General features: G+C 39.6%; 1 protein-coding gene across 14 annotated transcripts in view; it reads left to right on the top strand.

Annotated features, from left to right (window-relative positions):
- Nucleotides 1-27276, top strand: part of TENM3 (teneurin transmembrane protein 3) — a 613263-nt gene that overhangs the window by 168175 nt on the left and 417812 nt on the right. For 10 of the 14 annotated variants that reach the window (XM_078445263.2, XM_078445262.2, XM_078445261.2 and 7 more), the window contains exon 3: nucleotides 17475-17753. The exons of the other annotated variants lie outside the window; for them this stretch is intronic. In XM_078445263.2, the coding sequence (XP_078301389.1) occupies nucleotides 17475-17753 (279 nt within the window). The remainder of the gene's footprint in view (nucleotides 1-17474; nucleotides 17754-27276) is intronic. 14 annotated transcript variants of the gene reach the window in all.

Genomic DNA, 27276 nt, shown 5'->3' with positions numbered 1-27276 from the left:
CGATTCCAAAGAATCATGCTAATGTGGCTTGTCTGTGGGGTCCTAAAACAACTTGTCAATCCTCATTCTACTTTAAATGACACAGGCAAGGGCCCCTTCAGCCCAAGGAAGGGATACGTAGAGACCCCTGTGAATGCAATTATGTGAAGCATGCAAACGTAGAAATATGATGCTTTTATGTCTCTTGACCGATTTGGTGGCCTACTGTCCAACTTGATTTTTGTGGCTCTAGTGACTTTCATTAATTATGTATTCTATTTAGAGACTGCAAAGCCGGGGATGGTTGCGTTTTCACAATAATGTGTCATGTGACCAGATCCCACATAGATCTCTTTCTCTGTCTCTTTTCAAATCTCTTCCTATGGTTTATTAGGTGATGGGAATAGTTGTTGTTTCAGCAGCTGTGGAACCCTCCGTAGGTGCGATGGCGTTAGGGTGACAATGACCTGTTTTGCATTCTTGGATACCATTTTCTTTGATTCAGCTTTGAGGAGAATTTATCTTGTCAGGTCTGAGACACATTTCTCATGAAACAGCTGCATAAGATCATCCCACAGTTTTAGAGAAGTGATAAAGTAAGAGATCTTTTTTTTTTTCCTCTGCACTATGTGCATTCCTTGTAGCGTCCTCGACCGAACGAAAATATTTATCAACTCCAACAAGAAATGTTGGCCATGAGGGTGAATTTTGAAACGAGGCGACGTCTGGAAATAGGAACGCTTTTGTTCCGCAGAACCATATGTCTGCAAAGCACCTCTGAGACAGTCTTAACCCAAAATGTTTACCAGTCAGTCAGTTATTGGTATTGGGTGGTGAATTGCAGAATTTTAAAATGAAAAGATCACCATTCACTCCTCATTCACAGAATGGCGGTGGGGAGGGGAGTTATCTGTTTTTAAATTTGAACAACAGAGAGCATTATGTCTGTGTTTATACATTCCTGAAATCAAAATGGAACATACATCTGTAAAGTAGGAAAGGGAAGGAGGAAGGCGGGTTGACAAAGACAGGCGCTCATTGAACAGCTTGCTTCCGGTCCCCGAAACTCTCCTCTTTCCTTACCCCTGCTCCAGGGTTTGCCTTCTCTTCCTGCTTATCGCTGTCAGCAGTGCCCAGCCGTCCCCAGTTCGCCCAAATATGGCTTCTGCTTCTCCCCTCATGACATTGCTCATCTAAGACTAGTTCAAGGGTAGCAGACCCCACAGGCCCTGATTTTTGACGGCTGCACCTCCTTAGTGGGCCGCATCCTGAGTTTATCTTCTGTACAAATATTCCAGATGCTCGGCCTCTCCCTTACCAAGGATAACTCTGTTTTGTGAAACAAAAGAACATTAGAGGAGCAGTCCAGGGTTTCCTGTGACCACGTGTCCAGGATTCCAGCGTTATGGTGGCTTGAATGAAGCCTCATCGACCCATCCCCCAGACAACTCCTTACTTGCTCTGAGCTGAACAGTGATCCAGGGTGCAAAGGAGATCTGAGATTCTACAGAGTCCCCGAAGGACAAAGCTGATGCAGGTAGTTTTTCCCTTTCGGTCGGATGAGCGCTCAGAATGGGGTGCAGCCCTGGGGTGAAGATCAGGAAGAAGGCTGTGACTTTGTGGCAGACAGAGACTGACCTGCCTCTCCATGGTCCTTCTGGGACTGAAAGTTGCCTTGCAAGAGCAGCTGGTTTCCTTGGCCCCTCAGGAGCTGAGGGAACCGACCAGATGCGTTTGCTCTGCTCTGATATTGCGGGAGTGCCAGCCAAGGAAAACAGGGAGGGGAGAGATTTGTCTCTAGAGTCTAGCAGGACTTACCACTAAAGCACCCCCGGAAAGCCACAACGTGCTTAGCGGCACCCAAATTGCAGGAAGTGGGATAGGCTGCAAGACAAACCAATCAGGAAGCTGCTGACGAACACGAGCAATGAAGATAGAGGAGGAAAACTTGAACCTAAATTAAAAAGCGTATGAGTGCTTATAGAAATCCAAGTACCAAAAAAGGCAGCAACAAGAAAACCGACAGTAACCAGCAAATGCTAGGCTGGGAAAGCTGCCATTCGCATATGAAAAAATATAATAGATTAGTTGAAGAAAAGAGGGTGTTCACTGATCAAATCCGGATTCATAGTTTTGAAGACCAAGGAGAAGAAACAACTCAAAACAAGAAACCAAGTTCCAGGTAAAATTAAAAAGAAAACACATGTGTATGTGCACCCCCCCCCACACACACACACTCACCCCAACACACACCCCTAAGCTCCCTAGAGTTTTTTTTTTCACCTTAGAGAAAGAAGATATTTTATAAGCTTCTACAGAGAAAAGAAACAAGTTACTTTTCTTCTTGCTTACAAAAGAAGCAAAATGAATTTCTCACCTGCGACAATGAAAGGAGAAGACAGTACAATACCATCTACTGGGAGAGAAGAACTACAGCCCGGGGATCCTCTGTGCAAGGAAGACATCCTTCGTCTCTCAGAGTAAATTCATGATAGTTGGGGACATGCAAAGATTGTACGCGTGTCGTATAAGAAGGCGTTCAAGAAACAATACCGATGAAATCAACTCTGCAGTATGTATGTGGACAATTCCCAAATGACGATAACAGAACAACTGGAAATGTCTAGGAACACTACGTGGGAGACCTTGAAAAAAGGCTAGACTAAAAAGTGATCACTTGTCTCAGCAATACCCAGGAGTTGGAGGAAAGTGGTAAGGAAAATAAGAGTTCTGGAATCTCAGTCGAAAAGGGAGAGGGCGAAACAGGGAATAGGAGTTTTAGTAGAGAGAAATCATTGCTACTTTGCATTCAAATAATAATGAAAAACATGTATTTGACTATGAATGTCAGGAAAGGGAGGTAATCATTAGAGGAAGGGAAAAACACAGTAGACCTACCTAATTAGCAGGAGGGAAAGGGAATGAATAGCAATCTGATCAATGTAGCAGAAACTGCTCCAAGGAAAAAGGGGAAACAAGTAAAATCATGAATAACCATAAAACAAGATGAAAGAAGGCAAATCTACTATACTACATATTACATGAAATGTAAATGCGCTGAGTTTGACATAAACAGAACTATCCCATTGGTTTCTAAAAATTACTGGTATTTATAATAAACGGACTTAAAAAGGCAAAAGGACGGTTGAGAATAAAGAGATCGATAAAGAAGTATCAGGTAAATACCCACCAAAACAAAAAGAAAGAAGGAATGGCAGTGTTAATAGAAGGAACAGCAGAATTTGCTATTAAAAACACTAAACAAGATAAAGAGGACCACAGAGTAAATGATAAAAGACAGAAGGATGAATTGCATACATTAAACAATACAGTAGCTAATAGGAAAAAAATGGTTGTTAAAATACATTTATTTGGGGATATTGTTGGTTTACCTCCTTTGGAATCAGATCTAGAAGACAAAAATAAGGAAGCAATTATATAATATTAATATAAATTTTCAGTTAAATATATATATATATATATATATATATATATATATATATATATACACACACAGACATTTATAACCATCAGATAGAAGGGATACAATTTTTCATAATTCTACATAATAGTTACAGAAACCAATAGTGCATTTAGCCACAAAAATCAGAAAAGTAGAGACTTTAGAGATCAAAACATTTGATCATACAACTCAGTAAAATTTGAGATAAATAACAAAAAGATAAACAAACGAAACCTTTTTTCTCTCATGGATTATGATAACCCTAGATTATGATAGGAAGCAACAGAAAGCAATGAAAAGAAAGTTCTGCTTTAAAAATTTGTGGGAGACAGAGAAAGCCATAATCATAGGAAAAATATATTGTTAATGAGATTTAAAGAATAAAGACTAACAAAGAGGAATTTGCTATAGATCCTAAGAGATGAGTAAAAAAATAAACAGAAGGAAAATAAAGCAAAGGAAATGGAAGAGAGAGATAATCAAGATTAAAAACAAACAAAAAAGCTGATTCTTTAAAATGGCCAAGGAAATAGAAAGCCCCTGATGATCCCAATTAAAAAATAATGAGAACAAAAGGAGAGATACTGAACACCGTGTAACAACTAAAAGGCACTGCTCCACACAATTCAAATCTAGAGGAATTTATTGTTTCTTAGCAAAATATGATTGACCCCAAATTATTTCACAACATGAAGAAAACTTTCCAAAACCAATTATCTCAGAAGAGAGTAGGAGAGTGGCTAAAAGGTTACCATTATAAAGGAAATCGTTCCTTTTGGTGAATTTTAGGATCCGAGGTGAATTGTACATAACCTTTAAAGTGGAGCTCAATCCAAGGTTCAAAAAGCCATTTAACACCACACACACACACACACACACACACACACACACACACACACACACGATGGAAAGTACTAAAATTCATATTATAACGTTGGCATAACCTTAATAGTAACCAAAAATCTTGATTAAAATAGAACATAAAAGAGGCTATCTAGACCAAAATTACTTCTTGATATATGTGTGAAAAGTAGTCTAAATAACTGTTTGCATGTAAGAATCTAGCAATGTATAAAACGGATGATAGTCTAGGCCAAATTAATAACCAAGAAGTTACTAATCCTTGGTATAATGTGAGGATTTTTCAATGTTAGGAAGTCTATTAACATAATTAGATTAATAAATCAAAGTAGAAAAACATGATCTTATCAATAAATGATGAAAAGGTTTGGGATAAAATTTAGAAACCATTCCTTATTAAAGTAAAACTCACTAAGTAAAACAAGAATAAAAAAACACAAGCATCTTAGTCATATATAAGATGACCACTGAAAAAATTTGAACAGTATTATAATTGAGGAGATCCTAGGACCATTTCAGTGAAAATCAGGAACATGAGAGAGGCTCACCTCCTCTCTCACAATTCCTATTCAGAATCGTTCTTGATGTTTTAGCGACTGAACTAAGAGAAGAAAATTGAATCATTGATTTATATTTTGCAAAACGTTAAAGTTGGCACTCTTGTGAACCGTATGTCAGTTGTATACATACAAAAACCACATGTCTCTAGAAGTTAAACGAAATAGTTGGAAGCAAATTGGTGCTTGGATGAATACAAGATAAATATACAGGCATCAGAGGTAATGGAGCATAGTGGTTAAGAGCATAGATTCTGGATCCAGGTGATCTGTGTTTGAGTCCTAGGTCTGCCATTCATTAGCTGACTGGCGAGTGACGTAACCTTGGCCAAGTAACTTGCTTGGACACATTACTTAGTTTCTCTCTGCTTCAGTTTTCTTCCACGTAGATTGCACCTTAGTTTTCAATCTATACTTGTTGAGAATGAAATGAGTGAGAATACTGCCTGATACATGTTAAATACTATTTTTGAGTAATTATTAAACAATAATTGGCTAGCTTTGGAAGTCAGAATAAAACATCCTATCCAAACAGCAACAAACACTATAAAATTCTTTGGAATAAATTTTATAAAAGTGCTATGAGGCCTTTTATGAAGAGATCTCTAAAATGTTATTGGAAAACATAAAACAAGATCTGAGTAGGTAGGAAGACAGTCAATGTTTTTACATGGGAAGACTGATACCCTAAGAATACCAATTCTCCCCAGAATGTGTGGAAGTCAAGGTTTGTTTTAAATTAGAGAAAGGGGTCTTAGAGTTCACGTGGGGGAATAAATCTGAAAATAGTCAAAAACATATTTAAAAGGCTAATAATGACGATAAAATGGCAATTAGATAATATATATATAATATATTATATATATATTATATATTAGTATATATAAATATGTATTATATATATTATATATTATATGATATATAAATATGTATTATATATTATATAATATATAATACGTATTATATATATTATATAATATATAATATATAAAAATATGTATTATATAATATATAATATATAATATATATAAATATGTATTATATATCTTAATATATAATATATATAAATACATATATAATATATATATTAAGTCCTATGAAGCCACTGCAATCACATCTATACAATATTGGCATAAATAAGGATAAGTCAATCAGTGGAATAGACTGAAATTTCAGAAATAGATCCTAGTATATAGGGAAATTTAGCATGAAACAGAAAATGGTTTTTCTATTCAGTGGGATTTGATAAATGGTGCTGGCACAACTGGTTATCCATCTGGAAGAATATAAAATTGGACCATATCTCTCAGCATATTCAAAAATAAGTTAAGATGGATTAAAGACAAATGTAAAAAATAAAGCAGGAAGAATTCTAGCAGTTAATTTAACAGACTGGATAAAGTAGGATCGACTTGATCCACAAATAGCAGCAAGCTCCCACAACAACGACTTCAACATCCAACAGTTATAAACCAGGAAACCAGGAGTCTAGAGGTGGACTGTTCAGGGTTCAAAGATGCCATCAAGGACCCAGGTTCCTTCTGTCTTTGTTTGTTCTGGCATCCTTAGCACGTGGCGTTTGTCCTGTGGGTCCCCTGATGTTCGCTGCATTTTCATATTCCTGGCTGAAACAGAATAAAAGCAAAGGTGAGAAGTCCTTCTCCCCTTTGGACTGTTTCTTTTTACTCCCCGGAGATGTCTTGCTGCGTCTCTTTTTTCAGAACTGTTATACTTGGCTACGCTTAGCTGCATGAGAAGAGGGAACATTTACTATTTTTGCTTTCCAGCTTTTATAACAGAGGAAGGCAAGGAAAAAGTGGTTGTGAATCCACACAGCCTGACCGGGAGACTACCCGTACACATCGAGAGTAGGGCAGACCCTTCTCCTAGAAACAGAAAACTCAGAAGAAAAAGCTTAAATGATTAATTTTGTATTTAAAACCTGAGGTATGTAGATTAAAATACCATAAACAAAATTATGACTTTGGGAATTATGTTTACGACCCACGTGACAGATATAAGGTCTAAGATGTAATATATGAAGAGAGAACTTTCACCAATTGAAAACAGAAAGACAAACAGTCCGATGGGAGAAGCGTCAGGGATAAACCATTCATAAAAGAGCAAATTTAAGTAGTCGGTAAACATGTGGAAAGGTGATCGGTTTTCCTGTTAGTCTGAGAAAGGCAGTAGCTAACCCCAGCTCCTATCCCCCCACTGCAAAGCTCCCAACCTGGCTTCCCTCACTGAGCATTAGTGGACCGTGTGACTACCGGTGCTCTGCTTGGGGAATATTCCTCCCACCTTGGAAAGCGGAAAATTAATGGAAGAGGCTATGGTGGTGAGAGGTTTTCCCGGTTGGAATTCTGAACACATTTTTTCAGGGAGACCGCCTCCGTACCTGGATGTCATGCTTTACTGTGCTTTTCATCCAGTTCCTCAGACACAGAGAACTTCATTACTTATATGTTCCATCATGGCCCCCTACATGTTGTTTTCATAGGAAAATATATCCAGTTGACCCTTGAACAGCATGGGGGTTGGGGCCCCGACACCCCACACAGTCAAGAATCCACGTATAACTTTTGACGTCCCCCAAACTTAACTACTAATAAGCCCACTGTTACTGGAAGCCTTACCAATAACATAAGCAGTCAATTCTCTTACGCTCTGAATGCTGTATGTATTATATTCTGGATTCTGACAATAAAATAAGCTAGAGAAAAGAAAATGTTATTAAGGAAATCATAAAGAAGAGAAAATACATTTATAGCACTGTACTATATCAAAAAATACCCACATGTAAGTGGGCCCACGCAGGTCAAACCCATGCTGTTCAAGGGTCACCCTGTCGACTTCTCAACACAGTATACTCCTAAAGTGAGGACTTTCTATACAATTGTGAAGTTTTGGCTTAGTAAGAAACCAAAAAAAAAAAAAAAAAAAAAAAAAAAAAGAAAAAAAAAAAGCAGTGTATGAATCGCTTTACTCAAAAACTTTTAGATAAGAATATGAAGAAAACAGAACAAAAATCCATTTGTAATACTAGAGAGAGTGGGGGAGAGAGAGAAAGAAAGGAAAAAAGGAAAGGAAAGAAAAGAAAAAAAAACAAAGAAAGAGCAGGCTGCACGTGTAGCTGAATATGGAAAATTTTGGGTTTACCTTCTTCCTTTCATCCAGCTTCAGCCAGGGTGAGATTTCATTTGGTGCTGGGCAGAGGCACATTGTCTCTACTGAACCATAACCACAATCCTCTTAAAAACAACTTCTGCTGGCATTGCCCTATAATGTTTTGCTGGATAAAGACATTTTGCCTGTTAGAATGATAGCATCCGTGACATATCAGGATTGTGCCGAGGGAGAGAATGAAGACAGTTAGTGACATATAGGTGGGACCGTGCCTCTCAAATATTTTCATCAATTTCCAAATAGAAAAAGGCCCATTTTTAGCTTTTAGATATAGATTGCTTGGGCTGGGGGTGGGGGAGGGAAGTTTTATTGCTAGAATATTACTAAAATGATGAATAATTTAAAAATCTTTCTCTATGCTGTATGTTCCAGAGAGGTCAAAAGAGTTAGATTCATATTTCTTAGATGTAGAACATGAAGGTTATACATATCATTTTAGAATGTCACTAACAGCACTGGGCTGATGTAAAAATAGTATTAACACCACCTTTAAGATAACAATTATGTGTCTGTCTGTACCATTTTATCCTGCTTCGGAAGCGAAATGGGACGCATTCATTTTTTTTCCCCGCTCCCCTTATTTTTATTTTATTTATTTGTGTTTTTTTGCATTATGAAAATATATTAAACATTCCAGCATGTTGAAAATTGTGAAAGAGGAAGATTTGGGAGCCAAGAGCAAAATGCTTTTAATTTTAAAGACGGAGATTTAGTTTAGTCTTGGATGCCATTATGGTGAATAATGGGAACTGATCCTAGACTTCAAAAGAAATATGACCATATGGTCTTACCATTCAGCACTTAATGCTGCTATGAATTTCCAGTTATACCCCAAACTTTTCATTTCCCCAGTGTTCCCCCTCACCTCTGTCATCATACAAAAATGAAAGGAATCTGAAACCCTTTTTTTTTTTTTTTTTCCTGAAATCCTAACTGATGCAGAGAAAGCTTTTTCTTGGTGAGCCTAGGGTTTTGTAAAGAAAGACAAAAACCTGAAACATTAATCAGATACACCAGGCTAATTACCGCAACTCCAAAGTTTATTACTTTTAAATATTAACTACTTAAAATGATTCATTTAGAGATCAAATGATTAATCCTTCTCAGTCACTATAAATGTCAGCGGCGGGATTAAAGGATTTAGATGGTCATGTTTACTCAACCTTACGTTTCTGTACTTAAAGACACAAGTTAAATAGTTCCAGTTTATCATTGTTGCCCGTTAATGTTTTCCTCTCAGATGCCTCTCTTAGCTCCCCTGCCTAACTGATCGTTAACTAATTTTGGCTGTGAAAGAGGCAAGTGTTTCTCTCTGGCTTGGTGGCCAACCTGCTTTGTAGATTACCTTCCAGAAGGTGTGAGTAGATAGATGTAGCTTATAGCCCTCCTCCGGACACAGTGGGGGTAATCCTTTCCCCCTGCTTCGGCCTTTATTGGTCTGATGTCTTGAGCCCCCAGCTTCCTGCTACATTTTGTATCCGGTCCTCCCCACGTTGCCAGTTTCGGATCCACATCGTGAATCACTGTGGTGCCGCTTCAGTCGCAATTATTAAACACCTGCTGCTTCATGCCCAACCGTATGCATATTTAAACCAATAGCTACTGCAGCTTGACTCAGATACCGCCAGACAGGGTGTAGGCACATTGTGATCACTCGGGTCTTAGATTGTTCTGAAAAAAAAAAAAAAAAAAATTACTAAGTGACAATAAGAAGCAAGTTCATTTCGGAATGCTTTTTGATAAAAACCAAGTGTGAAGTTATTTCTCTAGTTACAAATTGTTGCCAATATCAAGGTGACACCGTTTTGGGGGTTGGGTGTATAAATCCTTGGTGATTCATGCTTACAGAGATGCTCTTTCGTTATAAGTCAGCGGACTCACAACCGAATGTTTGTGACTTGAGTCACCAGACTCAAACCCATTATCTGGGTTTGCTGCCCACCCCCCCCCCTCACCCCCGGAACTCCACAAATCTTCTCCTGAAGAAAATGTACGTTCTCCGGGCCATTCATTTTTAAATGTTATTTATTTATTTATTTATTTATTTATTTATTTATTTTTGAGAGAGAGAGACAGAGAGCGCATGAGCGGGGGAGGGGCAGAGAGCGAGGAAGAGAGAGAGAATCCCAAGCAGGCCCTGCTCAGCACAGAGCCAGAAGCCAGGCTCAAACTCGGTGAGATCATGATCTGAGCCACAACCAAGGGTCAGATGCGTAACTGACCGAGCCACCCAGGCGCCCTGGGTCATTCATTTTAACTCTGCTTTCTTTGCTCGCAAATATACTTGGGGTATATGATATACTTGTCAATATACTTGTCACCCTCCTCACCAAGTTTGCCATGGCGCCTCTGGCTCCTGTCCTCATTGGCAGAGGTGCCCTGCACAGCTGAGTTCAGGATAAATGCCCTCGGGCCAACCTGCAGTGGCTTCCATTAGACTCGTGTTTTGAATAACAAACCGGATTCTAATTATGACATACAGATCATGTTCTCCGTCTTCTAAGAACTTGAGATCATCAGTATGTGGTTATGGGTGTTACTATCACATGACCAGGTAAATTGAGCAAGCCGCTGAAGATGCTCGCATTTTACATACAGTGTAAAATGGGGTGGGGCAGTTAAGGTATTTAATGGGACTTAAAGTTGAATTTTGGAACGTTGTTTTGTGTAGGGCCTTATAAGTAACGATCTATACCATCATTGCAATTTCTGTTGCATGTTCAAGGGTGGGTATTCCGTTCAAACGGTGACAAATATAGTTTAAGAAGGTTAAAGCATTTGGATTGTCCCATAAAATAGGCATTAGGTCTCAAAGGGGAAAACGTTACATACATTTCTAGATTGTGTGATCTTCGTATCGTTTTGCAAACGCAGCAAAAACAGGGAACTCTAGATAAGATGGTGGTGACATTAATTCCACAAGCATCAAATGAGAACTATTTGCCCAATTTGTAGTTTTGTGTTATCCTCCATTGTTGGGGGAATGTCAGTGCCTCAGGAGAGAGAATCCATCCAAACTCACAGCAACCAAGGAAAATATTTAAAGACAATTATAGATTATTTTATTTCCACGTATTAAGTGTATATTGAATCTTCCCTCCGTTTCCCAAACTCCATTTGGAGGGTTGTGACTATAGAAGAAATGAATGAATAGCCACCATTTTCCAAAGCCATGTGTGATGAAAGGAAGGGCAGAAATGAAATATTGCTGTTCCACCATTTCTTACACAACTTTACTTCTTCGCAACCAATAAGGAAGGATTTTTAAAATCCAGCGTCTCCCGGAGAAGGTAATAAATTAAAATTCTAATTATGGAAGAGGAGCTAAAAATTAGCAAATCAAAAAATATATATATTTGGGTTTTTTAAAGGATATAGACTTCAATTTTTTCTTTAGTATGTTTTTTTAGACTAAGGGAAGTAACATGCAGAGTAAAATTTCACAACTATAAAATAGAGCATCACTAATTTCCTTCCCTTACAGTCCCCTCTAAATGATCATCACAACAGTTTTCTAGCCTTCCTCACCTTTATTCATGCTCAAAACCATAAGCACTCACATAATCTGTTGGTTCTCTTTCTTAGTTTCCAAAAATGGGACCAGACTGTACACACCATTCTGCAACTTGTATTTTTTTTTTTTACTTAAAATATATATCACGGGCTTCCCTCCAGATTCAAAGATATAGGTCCAAACTCACTGTTTATGCTAGCCACATAGTGTTCCATTGAACAGGATACATAAAGTATTCAGCCATTCCCTTTCTGGTAAGCATTCCAATTATTTTAACTTTTGCAGCCATGACATGGTAATCATTATTTGTACATGCACATTTAAGATCAGGTGATTGTAGCCTCAGAAGTAGACTTTCTGTGCTGAGTATTTTTAATTTTAATGGAAAAACATTTTCAAAGAATAAACCAGCATGATAGAAAGCAAAGAAAAAATAATAGGATAAAATTATAATGAATTCACCTAGCGGGCCCACAGAATCAACTGTTTTTGAAAATCACAGCAATTCTTGGTTTGTACCCCAAATTTCAGTACCGCTGACCTCCATTCCAATTCCCCATTGCACACTTGGCGGTATGATATACTCTCTCACAATGTGGTGTAAGAGAGAATCTACACATGATAACAAGTGTGGAATATACACAAGAGAAATGAAGATATATATTGACAAAAACTTGTACATGAACGTTCATGGCAGCATTTCAGAATAACCAAAAAGTGGAAACAACTCCAATGTCCATTAACTGGTGAATGGATTCTGTAACTGAACCCAACTGCATCGGCCCGAAGCACAGCAAAGCCAATCGCTGAGACATCAGGTATGCAGCAAGGGAACAATCTATTCAAGAGGCAGCCAGAGGAGGAAATGGGGGGGCAAGGCCAAATCCACTTCCCCAAAGGGGAACAGAACAAGCTTTTTGTAATCATAGGGATGAGACTACATTTATACTGATGAAAAGGAGCAGAGGGAACGTAAGATCATCCATAAAGAAAGATGGAGAATGTGTATTGAGCGAACATATCTGTAACACACATCCCAAGTTTATTTTGGAATGGAGACTTCACATCAGAGTGAGGCAGAACTCAGCCCTTGACATGTTGGGAAGTTACCTTGGGGCAAGGAGGAGGGGTTATGGGCATGCTCTGAGAGCCGGCATAGAGTATCCCTGGATAACGAAAGTAGGGCCTTGCTTGTTCCTAGGCTGGGGCCGTATCCATTGACTTTTGAGTCCAGGCTTCTGCAGAGACAGCTGGTGAGTTTGTTAGTGGGGTCTGAAAGACACAATAACAGATTAGGGGAAGCGGTTCTCTGAAAAACAAGTTTTAAACTCTCTGCTAATTTAACCTCATTCACCGTATGGGGCACGGATTCAATTCCCGCCCCCCCCCCTTCCCCCCGAGTTATGATCATTTCTCAATCTTGATGACTTGGGGCAATGACCACTACAGCCACTTCTTTATCTCCTCATTTGAGGTTGGTTTGGGGTAAAGAGCAGTTTTTGCAGATCTTATCTGTAGCACGCCTATGTGAGGGGCTAACCGGAAGTGTTTAACCCATAGGTCACAGCAGCGAGGGAAGTCGAAACCACATGGAGTCAGACATGCCAAGTTTTTCCCTGTTACAGATATCCCATACAACTGAATACTATTTGACCCTAAAACTGAAGTATGGATATATACTACAATGTGGATGAACCTTCAAAACGTAATGCTGAGGGAAAGAAGCCAGGCGCAAAAGTCCACATACTGTAGGGTCTGTAGGGTCTGTTTTATTTGAAATGCCCTGAATAGGCAAATCTGTAGTGACAGAGAGTGAATTGGTGTTTGCCTAGGGCTAGGGTGAGGAGAGGAGGGGTTGGGGGGCGGGGGGGTGGCAAGAGGAGGTGACTGATCATCGGTACAGAGTTTCTTGGGGGGAGGTGATAAAAATGTTCTGAAGTTGATTGTGGTGATAGTTGCACACCACAAGGCATGTACCGAAAACAGAAAAAAGAAAAAACAAGGGAGAGAGAAGAGAGAGAAAGCAAAATCTAGACTGTAGAGCAATCTAGACTCGAGGGAAGAAAATAACCGTGGGTTGGGAACTGGACCACCCAATAGTACAATCTGTTTCTTCTCAACGCACCCAGAGATAGTAGATGTCTTGCTTACTGGTGAATGTACTTGGCTTTGCAGCTTTGAAAAATCCCTCCCTGCTCTGACAACGTTATAGATGCTTTGTGAGAAAAAGTCCAAGAAGCTAAGCCATTTCCCAAGCCCCTTCCTTTATGGGAGGAGTAGCTTTGCTATGTGCCGACCTCACTTGAAGCATTAGCTGGTCCTGTCCACTTTGTCACAGACCTTTACTCATTTCTTTCAAAATGGGAACTTTTTTTTTTTTAATGATCCAGCCTGCCCACGTTGTTGTTTTTTCAGTTTTTAAAAAACAGATTTTCAAATTTATAAGCATAGAAAAACAAAAACGTCTAATCTGATCCAAGCTATCATTGCCTTTTAATCACAGTGAATTTCACCCTCAGGTATACTTTATTCTCACTGCAATGTATGGTTTTGGTACTGGTTCAAATTATAGTAGGAAATTCTGTGTTGGCCCCGCTAATCGAGGTGACCAAAGTGCAATGTGCAGGAGATAAATACTTACTTCACCAGTTCTAGCCAAACGGAATTAGCACAAAGACTCTAAAAGACAAAGAGGGAAATTAGGGTCATGTTGTTAGAACCATTGCAAAGAATACAGCCTGAAGAAAACATGGAAAATAAGAATAAATGTGTCCTTATCTCTTTCATGTTTCTTGAAGCCAAAGCAAGATGGCCAAGTTTTTAGCTGGTTCCAGAAGCATTTTTTCTACCTTTGTCTTTCCACTTTTGTACATTGCCCTAAAGCCTTCCCTACCAACCTCGCTCAGCCCAACCCTCCCACCTCTGTGATAACCTTCTGCCAGCTGTCTCTCTTCCCCGAGTCAGAAGCCTTTCTTCTTTCCATCATCTGTTTTTGATAAGTATAGCCCATCTTGCTAACACTGCTGCTAGATTGTGGAAAATAACCTGCTAGAACTAATTTATTCTGGTTTGATCCCTAGGTCTCCCCGGTGGCGTTTGCATTAAAACAGGGGATCCCACAAACAAGAATCCTTAACCAAAGAGGGGAATTGACAGGAATAGGGTCTGAAGCACCTAAGCAGATCTGGGCTAGAGATACTTTTGAATGAAGGAAAAGTGAAAGTCAACGGTGGTGGCGGCAGTGTGGCTATTCTAAAATTATTTGGAAACGATCCTCTCCTCACCATCAAATGCTACATTTCTTTATGCTTGTCAATTACATTTGTCCAGGGGTTTATTTTTTAAGCCATTCTTGTTTAGCCTTTCTTCATACTAGTCACAATTGACATAAAGTATCTCTTAAACCAAGTCGTGAGAACCCTGAAAGATGAAAAAATAGAAGAGTAAAGGGATTTGAACAGAGCTAGTGAGTGGCTTTAACTTCGATCTGCTGGAGGTCAGGTTTAGTGTTCTCTTCTAGAGGAAACGACAGCAGACTTTTTAATTTAGGAAGCCAATCTAACAGGGTTCCCTCCGCGTGTGCTTGCTTTCCAGCTTGCATTTCAGAAAGAGCCCGTAAGAGTTTTGAGTTATTGTGAGGCGTTGATTTCCAAGGGTCAGATGTTGAAGGAGTTTGGACTCTACGTATTGGCTCATAGGGATGGTGCTTTGGGTATTTATTTGCAAAGTGAACTGTGTTTACATACCTGAGCAACAAATAATTGAAGATCGTTTTCTGTTTTCCTTCACCTCATAGATTTTTGCATCAAGATGTTACCATTGTAAAAAGTCAATAACATGGAAAACGTTTTAAGTTGCATTTCAAAGATTAGAAAGAAGTTTTACTGCTTTTAACCTCTCTCTTATTTTTATTTTCCAACATGGGCACCTCCCCAAATAGAGGAAAGATGCAGAGGATTTTATCATTCATCTTTGCCCTTTAAAAATTATTATGTATTCTTATTTTGAAAAATCAACATGTATAATGGTAATATTTAACTGTTTTTGACCCCTTTCTTCCCTCTTCCCATTTAAAATGTGACGTATAAATAACAGTGGAGAAATTCTCCCACCACTATTCCATTAACTGTCCATGACCTTGACCTTTTTGGGATTTACTTTCATAATACAAGCTACACTAATTCTTTAAAAAAAGATTCTGACAATACTGTGCCTTAATTCGTCAGGCTTGCCCACTTTTTCCACTGGTCCAATGGGCTCTTTTTCCCTTTTCTTCTTCTCTTTTTTGTTTTCCGACATATTTTTTGGTTCAGGTACTTATTGAAATCTCTCTGATAAGCAGTTTGATTTGCAGCTAATTGTAGCAACAGATTTTCATTATTTATGAGTGTCATTGTCAGAATCCATTTCGAAGTCTGACCAAGATAAAGCTGATTCCGACTTCTGATATGACCACAGCAATAAAGCAATTAACCACACTAGTTAAAATGTGCTGAGGCCTGGAGGCTACTGATACCTTTATAACCAAATATGTACTATACTGTGCATTATGTTTGACTCACTTCCTAGAAGATTCAACATGTTGTTATTTTATCACAAATCACCTATGACATCCGCTTTTAAAACATACAGTGTTGTGTTAGCTCTCACACCAGCCAATTAACTTTAAAATGTTCGTAGATTGAAGAGACAGCAGTAGGAAAATGAAAACTATGAGTGATCTAAATGCTTCACATTCTTGAAAGGTTGGTTTTGTGTAGTGGCATTTAAATCAGTCGTTGTGTGCTGTTATTCTTTACATGGATTTTGATTCTGGTCGGTACCTAAATCTAAATCTCAGACTCCATCACACCAGCACGAGCCAAGAAATGGAAGAGTCATATACCTGCATCCTACAAGCAAACATATTTCTCCCTCTACTCATCCAGAGGCCCATAAAACATACGTGAAAGTTCAAGAATACATACACGATTGGCAAAGTCATTAATAAGAGTAGTCATTTTAAAGTGTCACCTAATTTAAACACTTTTACTTTAAGTTATTGCCGTGTTGTGGGTTTTATTATGCTCAATTTATTAGTAAAGGCCCGCAGGGTTCACAGCCGTTTATTTTTCAGGGAACTTGATTTTATCATTAATTTTTAAATACATTTTTCTCCCACTTTATTTTTAGAGTGCACTTTATTTGCAAAAATTGGTTTACTCTGATCAATACCGATGTTTCCAGGTGATTACTAAAGATGTCTAGAAAGTCATATGTCTGCAAATTTTCAAGGCATGACACTCCAAAATATAGTCTATGTATACACACACACACACACACACACACACACACACACAAGATTTGTGTTTACATCGGTGGCTAACTTAAGGTGGGAATATGTAATAAAGATTGACCAAGCTCCTATTTCTACTTAACAAGTAACTTAGTCTCTTTTCTCTTGCAAAGGAGTGACATCTGGGTGGGAAAAATCCCATCATTTTGGACTAGAGCCAAGACATAAGAGATAACTCGGACAGTTTCTCTTGCTTCCCAAGTTGCGAAACAAAATTCGATCACTGATAACCAGTCCTTTCTCTGGGCTGAGTTGGCATGGCGTGTTCTCCTTGGCTTACCCCCCCCCCCCCCCCGCCCTCTGGAGGTGCTTTCGGGCTTAAGTGGTTGACAAAGGAGCTCTAAGTGGGGGTGTGTGGGAAGTCGGGGGAGGAACCCCACCCGCCCGCCATAATTGCACCCACTTGACCATATGCCATGCTTTGCTAATGTAAACACCTCGTGCTGATAACTGAAAAACCTGAATGCTTGAGTGTTTATTTTAGGGAGATTTCTTTAAAAAAAAAAAAAAGAAGAAGAAGAAGAAGAAAATGAAACATGTACTCACTAGTTGTTATCTTTTTTTCCCCCTAATTAGGACAGAATTTTACCCTAAGGCAGTTAGGAGTTTGTGAACCAGCAACTCGAAGAGGACTTGTGTTTTGTGCGGAAATGGGGCTCCCCCACAGAGGTTACTCTATCAGTGCAGGGTCAGATGCTGATACTGAAAATGAAGCAGTGATGTCCCCAGAGCATGCCATGAGACTTTGGGGCAGGGGGGTCAAATCAGGCCGCAGCTCCTGCCTGTCAAGCCGGTCCAACTCAGCCCTCACCCTGACAGATACGGAGCACGAAAACAAGTCAGACAGTGAGAATGGTAAGTACCATTTTTTGCTCTATAATGTTGGCCTTCAGAGCTGCTGTCTGTTTTAGTCAAATGTGGGGGCATGCTTCTCTTCCTTTCTTCTCTCCTCACATTTCTTCCTTCTCTTTCTTCCTTCTTCCTTTCTTTTGGTTCTAACGCAGTAGAACTCAAGAAGTGTCCTTGAATAATGCATTTTTTTCCTGGAAAAAAAATCAATATTCGACATCAGATGGTTAAATTATGCAAGCAGTCTATGATGTGTTAGCTATAGTTTTGAAAAACATTTTAATTATGTACAGAAAAAAAAAAAAAGATTAGCTTTGACTTATCTTGGACCATGTCACCTGTTATTCTCTGTGGGGTAGCAAAGCCGGTGGTGATAAAGTTTACCCCAGAGCCAGCTTGTAATCAAAGATGTCTTTGTAGATTCCTCTTGAAGATATCTCAAAGTTGCAGAATCTTAGAATGGATGAGTGAGCACACAGAATAGTTTATTAACAGGGCTCAAGTGATTGAAGAACAAATTTGATCATGCTTTAAACTTACTGGTTGATGAGAACCATTGAAATTTTGGTAAAGAGGGAGAGTGTGGTTTTTGATGTGCTTTGCGGACTGGATTATCATGCAGTTAAGTCCACACACAGAAATTGCATTGTAGGATATCCAAATAGCAGTGTTGCATACTGTAAGAAAGGTGTCTTTATAAATTATTGGGATTTTTTTCTTAGTGCCAATGCGGGATAATCACAACAGTTCATTTATATACAATAATAGCTTTAAAAGGAAACTTAATTTTTCGTCAGTATTGCTTTTAAGAAGAATTGGGGCGTCAGTGCCAACGTCCCAGACAACAAAAGGACATTTCTCTGTCGGCATTTAGTATTCACGGTGCCCTTGCTACTTTAATATAGTTATTGATGCTATGTGTGTATGATGCACCAGGAAGCAAGGAGAAAATTAAAATGGAGGAATTGCATGACATTTGAAAAGAAAGATGGTTGTTTCACCAACGGCGTTTCATTTGTATTACTTATTGACCAACTTTGTCAGTTTTGCTTTGCCATAGGAAAGCAGGTCTGTTCAGCTTTCCGTTTTAGCTGCCACAGGACGGAGTGGTGCCTAATGCTTTCACTCTTACCGGCTTCCCTTCGAGTCACACAAAAAAAAGTCTCACTTAAACCGACTAACACAGGATCTTATGTAGAATACTTCAGCGCGTCAAACCAAAGTCAAGATCGATTAATGATTCGCACTCACTGTATTCATTTTGGAAGTGTCAGTTTTTGATGGTGGCTGGCTTTATTCCAGCCCCAAACAGGAAACAAGGACGGTTCTTTCTGACAAAATGAGTCTTCGAATCAGGCTGCCAGCGTTTCTCTGAGCTAATCCACTCACCTCCGTAAAACCTGTATTTGTATCTGCTTTCACCGGGGATTCAGAAGTTCCTGACCTTAAATGCGTAAGCGTTGGTACAAACTTTGTTTCCTGTCTGTCCGAATCTTCAGGTACGATGGTTATATTCCAAAGTAGCACTCGGCATTTGATTTCCCTAAACTACATGATTAAAACTTATGGTAGTTATAGAAAAGAATAGAACGCAGCAGGATAACGCATTCGTTTCTGATTATCTGCATTATATCCATACCCGTATCCATTAAATATTGTCTCGTATCGGGTCAGGTTGTTCTTTCCACCCACAATCTTTGCGGCATCTTTATCCTTTCTAATGACAAATGTATCCTGTTAGAGCATCTGTATTCGTAAAACAGAAATGAAGTGTACGATTTTTAAAAATCTACACCTGCTGAAGCGATTTCACGGTGAATGCCCCAACACATGCCGTTTTTTGTTTTTTGTTTTTTTTTTCTTTTCGGAAAATCTAAAACTTACCAAATTTTCGGCTTTTAGTTAAGGGTATGAAATATCCAAATGGCAGGGAGGAGAGAAGGAAGACTGGGTTTCTCCCTACCACGGACCCTCACCATCTGCATGGACTGTCATTACGTAGAGGAGGTCCTCGCCTCCCCTGCTCCCTGGTAGACCTTGTTCATGGAGTTACGTCAAGGTGAGAGAAGGTGTGCTCTTTCCTGGCTCCAGGTGCTTGTTATGAAGCAGAATGAAGAGAGACAGGAAGAGGGTGTCAAGGGCCCTGCATCGAAATTCAGAACATTTGGTAGCATTTGTTGAGAGTAAACAGGTCAGCCAAGTTAAGAGTATAGAGTGTCAAAAACAATGTTTGTTGCGCTGGGCAAGGGATGACTTAAACTCGTGTTTACTCTTTTCCCCAAGGTTTGGCTGTGGTTGTTTAAAAAAAAAAAAAACAAAAAAACACAACAACAACAAAACACATTTTGATGGTCCAAGAAGTCCCAATGAGGTCAGCCTAGGGAAGAAAACAAAAGAGCAAATAAAACAGATATGGCCTCTGAAGGGACACTGGTTGTCGCGTAGATTTAATATGTACGGCCATAGGAGCATTTCAGATTAATTTCAGATTATTTGTTCTGAATTGTCACTGATCAGTCCGAAGGAGCAAGATTCCACTAAAAGGAATGAATTGCATTAAGAGGTGGGAAAGCATACTTTTCTGGGATATGTAGCAGATCTTTTGAATTGTGGAATGAAACAAGAGTATGAAGGAATTTTTTTTTTTTCTGATATCAAAACTATGGATATCTTTCTTAAGCCGAGTTGTAGGGAAAACTAGAATCCAAAATCCTACATATGGCCTTCTAACATCCTTCTAAGCCGTATCCTCAAAACTGTTACGTAGTTTGCTGTCACTATTTCTGGTCAAATATTTCTAATATAAAATAAAAATAATTGAATTCTGTCCTCGGTTATTCTTCGCAGCTCTAAGTTTGAGAGGCTATTGATTTTTCCAGTGATATCTTTCTTTGCTTTTCATTATTTTAAGTGTCTAATATCATTCACTGCACTAGCTTCAGATGCATCATTGGAAGTATCACTCTAGGTCGAAACAAGAAGGACATGTGAGAAATAACTCACCAAAATGAAACGAATTTAGGAACCAGACATTGCCTTGTTTTCATCCGGTTTAGCACTGGAGTTTTCGTTGACTGTTTTCATCATTTGAAATAACTGTGAATAGGCTGTTTTCCCCAGAAAACTGTTATTCAACATTTGTAAAATTATGCAAGCCAAGTGCCCGATGTTCTAGTTGAAACTTCAAAGAAGAGTGTAGTCACTAAAAGGGATTAGGTTTCATTTATTTATTGATAAAGAGGCCAACAGTTCAAGTTAAGAAGGCGCTAGAACGGCTGTGAGGCTAATGAAATTTTGATGGTCTGAGCATCCCACAAGAGGAAAGGAACATTCGGACCATGTCACACGTCTCCATGTTAGCAGAGATTCAAAACAAGTGATAAAATTTATTCTTTTGCAAAACTAACTCTTCACCAACCACAGGGATTTGAAGTTAAAAAAGCATTTAGGGGAAAGAATTTTTTTTTTCCGGTATATTGAGTTAACGTATGCAATTCCAAATGTTGATCTTGTTCTGAGTTAAGGATATGGGAGAAGACCGTTCTAGACACATAGTGCTTGCTGTGGTCGTTCTCCTCATTCTCCAGCCAGATACTGGTGGGGCAGTGGTTTGTGGTCACCTACTAAGCCGCCGTTCTGGTAAGCTGTTGAGAGGTGACAAAATAAACGTGATGAGTCGCCCTCAGCAAAGGTAGAATTACCAGTATGCTCTGGGTTGTTTTAAGCATCTTTCCTGTCTCTGCTGTATTGTTAAAAGACCCCCGGCTGAATTTCCGCTCTCCAGCTTTGCAGGTAATCTGATCTCAGTTACAACTGTCTATTTAAATGTCAGGAACAAAGGACTTTTTTTTTTTCCCCCAAGACATCAACCTTTAAGCTTTAAAAATGTTTGTTTGTGCATCTTGTCCCAGAAGAAGCCAAAACATAGAACATCCTTTGTCATCCGGCGGTGCGGCATCATGAAAGGTGCCTGGGTTTAGAATCACACTGGTCAAGGTTTCAGTCTCTTCTTTCAGCAGCTGCGACTCTTGGCTCCCGAATCACCCGGAGCTGGAGTTCCCAACTTTCCCCTCTCTGCCTCCTCGTCTTCGGGGGTACTGCAGTCCCAGAGGTGCGGTGCTGTCCTGCTGAGGTCCTCGTCTTGGTTCATCTCCCTCTCTCTGTAGTCTCTTATGCCCCTTGGAAAGCCATGACCTTTGAAGTTAGACCAGGAGGAGCTGGCACTCCTCTTCCGCCTCATTGTCATTCTGGACCTCGAGGGCCTCCACTGAGGGATGGTTGAGGACATGTCGTCAGGGGGCAGATCACCTGGGTTTGCATGGGTCCCACCACCTCTGTGCTGTGTGACCTTGAACAAGTTAGTTGACCTTCCTGTGCTGCAGTTTCCACAGGGGTAAAATAGAGAAAATGGCACATAGCATATAGTCCGTATAGGGCTGTTGTAAGGATTAAACGAGTTCAGATCTACAGAGCTCATCGTGTGCCTAGAACACTGGCGTCGAGTGAGTGCCCAAAAGTGCGCGTTCTTATCCTCCGTAAAAAGTGGACAATTATGTCTCCTTCCTAAGAGGTGATGGGGATTGAGTTAGATAAGCATCATCAAGTTACCTCCACCGTTTTGGCCCACAGCGAATCCCCCCTCCTACCCACCCCCGCCTCTTTTTACTCTCTCTCTGTCTGCATTAGTTTTGTATGTGTGTCGAGGGGAGGGAGGGCTAGTGGTCTCCAGAAAAGGCACTGATAATTTGCATAGTCTGGTGTTTCTGTCGCCATTTATTGACTCTTTTATTTTCCTCCCAAACCCCACATCCTTTTTAATTTACTGTAATTAAATGAATGTACGTTGAATGGTGCCGATAATTAGTCTGATGGCTGTAGACTTCAAAGACTTTTAGCCTGCTCCTTCCCCTCCTGGCCAAAGGAAATTTCAAAAGTAGTGTTTCCCTCAAAGGCATGTTACTTAGACAGCCAGTCAATTAAAAGGCAATTACCTGATGCTCGTCAGTTCACACAATAAAATAAATCATTCCTGAAAGACTTTATTTCTCACCTGGGGTCTTAGCAATATACCTGTTGTAGGACCTCACTACTGCCACACTCATTGTGCATGATCCTGAAGTTTTAAGGGCTAATTTGGCTGACAAAGAGGGTAGAGCAGTAAAGTGCAATATTTTTAGGTGAAATAGATACTTTGTGCAGCTAAAATACTTTAAGGAACCAGTTGTCCTTGGGAATACTGTTTTCATTTTTGAAACATTTATTTATCTTAGAGAGAACGAGAGCACGAGCAGGGGAGGGGCAGAGAGAGGGAGGCAGAGGATCCGAAGCAGGCTCCCTGCTGTCAGGGCAGGGCCCAACTCAGGACTTGAACTCACACACCATGAGATCATGACCTGAGCCACCCAGGCGCCCCAGAATTCCATTGCCTCAACTTTACCCACGAACCTTTCAGCCTACTTTGGAAATTGATTTTACGAATTAGGATGGAATTCTGTTGCCACAGGAAATAAATACTTCAGCGTTATTCTAATTTTATGAGATTTTACTACACATACTAAACTATAATTTGCATATAAATTCCATTATGGGCTCTCTTCTGGCATGTAATGGTCACTTTTGGCGTGTTCTACCGTTGTAAATTATATTTTATGTTTTAGGTGCCCTGGGATGTCAGAAACAGCAAAAGTCAGATGCTGTATTCTTGCTAAATCAAGCTCAGAATTAGAGTGCTGCTTTGCAGAGTCCAGTCAAATAGTTTCGAATATATAAAAGTAATTATATTGCCTTGATATGTATACATTTATGGTTTAATAGCGACTTGCCATTCTCTTCACAAAAGCTTCCCTATTTCACTTTGAAGAATGAGATACGTTTATTTCGTGGATGTGGTACAGGTCACCCGAGCAAATAAAGCTATGATGTGAATTTTTTTTTTAAATTTAGCGTTCTGACACACTAATTAAGGAGGCTCTAAAGTATACCAACTTTGTTGTTGTGACCTAAGTATTTATATATATGTGTGTTTTCCATTCTAAGAGGATTTTCAGAACCTCTTGGCTGTTTGCTACTTTTCACATGACTATTGCCATTTCTGCAGACTTCAATTTGTGCTTTAAGTATTGTTCAGAGCATGTGGACTAGATGCTCTCTCTGTTTATAGTCTAAATGTTCTTTTCATTGTAGAGTCGAAATCAAAGTAAAGCGTACTAGGCACATATCAAAACTGATGATGTGTGCTATTTTGATTTTTGAATGTGTTTTTGATATCCTTGAAAAATCACAGTGGTAGCAGGAAGATTGTTTTAATTAATGAATTGAACGGCAGCAAATGCTGAATCAGGTTTATTGATGTAATTATCACTGAAATAGAAAAATTGAGTGTTAGAGCCATAGAACCTTAGTGGATTTGCCATTCTGTGGGTATTCAAGTGTTTGAAAAGCAACTAACTGGGGGTTTTCTTGGTGCTACTTAAAGAATATTCTTCCCAAGTCATAATAATTCTGTTTATCAACATTATACACACATGCAAGTATAAACGTGAAGACCTTATACATTATTTACTGAGTAGTGTGAACAATGGTTTTACTACATTGAAGTTTTTTTATATTTGTCAGTGGATTTGAGATAATTTTCCATAATGAATAGACTGTACAGAAACTAAAGGCAAAATCTTTTTTTTTTTTAAGTTTATTTATTTATTTTGAGAGAGAGACATGAGAGGGGCAGAGAGAGAGGGGGAGAGAGAGAATCCCAAGCAGGCTTCCCACTGTCAGCACAGAGCCCGCCCCAGGGCCTGAACCCATGAACTGTGAGATCATGACCTGAGCCAAAACCAAGAGTCAGGCATTTAACCCATCGAGCCACCCAGGGGCTCCTAAAAAATGCAAAATCACTTTAAAATGCATATTGAAATTCCTACAAATGCGTATAAATTTGAGAAAAGGGCAATTAAAAATGTCTTATGAGTAGTACCTTGACTTTACATATTGTCGCACAGACAGCGCACTTGGGTGGCTCAGTCGGTTTCGGCTCAGGTCCTGAGCCTGATCTCATGGTTCGTGGGTTTGAGCCCCACATCAGGCTCTATGTTGATGGCACGGAGCCTGCTTTGGATTCTGTCTCCCTCTCTCTCTCTCTCTGCCCCTTCCCTGCTCTCTCTCTCTCTCTCTATTTCTATCTCTCTTAAATAAATAAACATTAAATATTGTCACACAGAAACTGAAAAGTGAACACAGTTTAGATGTGACTTTTTGAACTGATTTCTTACTTACTATGCCAACTACATCTTCCCTCAATGAACAGTAAATGCTGGGTATTGTACCAGGTGCTGAAAAAACAAAAAGGAGTAAGAAGTCATCCCCAACTTCGAGAGACTCATAGGCTGAGTGGGCCAACGGGCTTGGATTTTAATGTGGTAAATGGTATTAGCACACGATATGCAAAGTCAGTGTCAGCACAGAGAAGATTGTTGCCAACAGAGATTGAGGGTGGGAGAGAAGAGGGAGGAAGAAGGAGGTGGCTTTGGAATGCAGGCGCGAAGATGTATAGAAATTCAAGACATAGAGCAGCAAAGGAGAAGGGATAAAATCTGTAGGGACTCTTCTGAGAGCCATGGGCTGTTTGGTACAGGGAACACAGGATGTGGGGAGGTGAGTGATGATTTGCGGCGGTGCAAGCTGCCCCAAACCATATTTGCAAACGGCCACGCGGCCATGTTAAGACATCTGTCCTTTTTCCTGAAGGTGAGGGAAAGGCTCTGAGGGATTTTCGTGCAGAGTAATATTACAGTCCTATTTACAGTCTATGGAGCACTCTGAAAGCAGTCCCGAAAGTCGACTGTCTTCCCCACAGGGAGTAAGATCTGTAGGGGCTCGGCTCTGTCCACCATTTCATCTCTGTACTCATCTTGCCCAGTGCCTGAGCCTGGAGGTACAGTGTTTGCTGAGCAAAGACGCAGTGGGTTTGTAGGTCGAACTTGAAAGCAAATGGGCCAACCAGGTAGTAGTATAATTATCAGAGTGAGAAGATACACAAGTTTAAACCAAGAACTAGGCAGGAGAGGAAGACTGATTGAAATAGAAAGCATCAAGAGTTGAAGGTTTATTCATCGTGCTGGGATTAGGGACGTTTAAAAAGACCCTGTAATGTGGAAGAACAGTACGATCCCAGCAATGGTATAATTCAAGTTGGAGGTTAAAGTATATTGTTTGTCGTAGAGTTAGTAAGTCAGACATGAACGGGTTGTATTTAAGGTGTCTGGGGACACCAAAGTTCAATAATCTATTAAGCAGTTATACATAGAGTAAGAAAATTCAAGTAGATTTTGTTTAAAAACATTTACCTTATAATCTATATCATTGCAGTGCAAGCCATGTGGCAGAATTAAAAGTGTCCCCAAAAGCAAACCTTGAGTCAAGAGGAGAACGGAAGGTTAAGCCCTGAGTTCACCAATATGTAACATAAAGGCTTAAAGGGAGTACCCATGAAAGAGACAAAGGAGGACCCTCCACAGACATAAAGAGAAAATCAACAATCTGTTCACAGGAGACAAGAGAGAGTGGGGATGGGAAGCGAGAGAGGGTCTAAACTTCCAAAAGTCTAGTGAGTCAAGTGCAGAGATACCCTTTGGACTGCACACGAGGTTATTCATTTCTGTGTAGGGGGCATGGTGGTCAAATTGCAGTGGGAGGGCATAAGAACAGAAACCTAAAAATATGGCACCAACAAGTGTTGATCATTCTTTCCAAAGACAGAAGGGAGGTAGGCTGGCAACCCCTGAGATACACAGAGGCAGAGGTATTTTTATGTCGGAGGACATTTCAGCCTCTTTATAAGGAAAAGGAAGGAGCCATCCAGCAACGAGAAGGGGAACAGAGAGATTAGGGAACATTGATAATTTGGCCTCTGAAGGATGTAGAGTAAAGGGATCTTGGAAATACAAATTTATGTCACTGCGAATCTCTCAAAGCGTTTTATCGTTTAAGGTACTCTTCATCTTAAAACTGTGTGTGCATGATAAGTTTTGGGTTTGTTATAGAAAAGGTACACTTAAAAAAGGTAAACTTCGATCTGTATTGATTAGAATCATGCAAATGGCAAGTCGGTGTAGTATAAGTTGATGATAGCTGACGGAATTGAGACTCTGTGTCATCAGAAGGTTTGGGGGAAAGTACATTCTTATTCAAAATTGATGCTTTATTTCAGGTAGTTCTATAAAACCGTAAGTACAGACACACACACACACACACACACACACACACACACACCCAGAATCCAGTGGAAAACAGGTAGTTATTGACTTTGGAGCCTGACCTAACAGGACTGTTCTCCGTACTCCTCCAGATACATAGGTAACTTCTTTCTTTTCCTTATCCTTTCCTTTGCTTAAGAAACGTGAGTGTTTATAAACTTAAAATTGTATAACGAGATTTGATCATTAATTAATACTCTCAAGGCATTATCAAACATTTATTTTTAAAAATCACATCCAGAAGGGGGCCAGAAAGCCATATCACAAGAGATATGTCC

Source organism: Panthera onca, chromosome B1 (genome assembly GCF_046562875.1).
Source record: "Panthera onca isolate mPanOnc1 chromosome B1, mPanOnc1 haplotype 2, whole genome shotgun sequence".
NCBI classification, from domain to species: Eukaryota; Metazoa; Chordata; class Mammalia; order Carnivora; family Felidae; genus Panthera; species Panthera onca.
The sequence above is the reverse complement of the archived record's forward strand: the minus strand, read 5'-3'. Positions and strand labels throughout refer to the sequence as shown.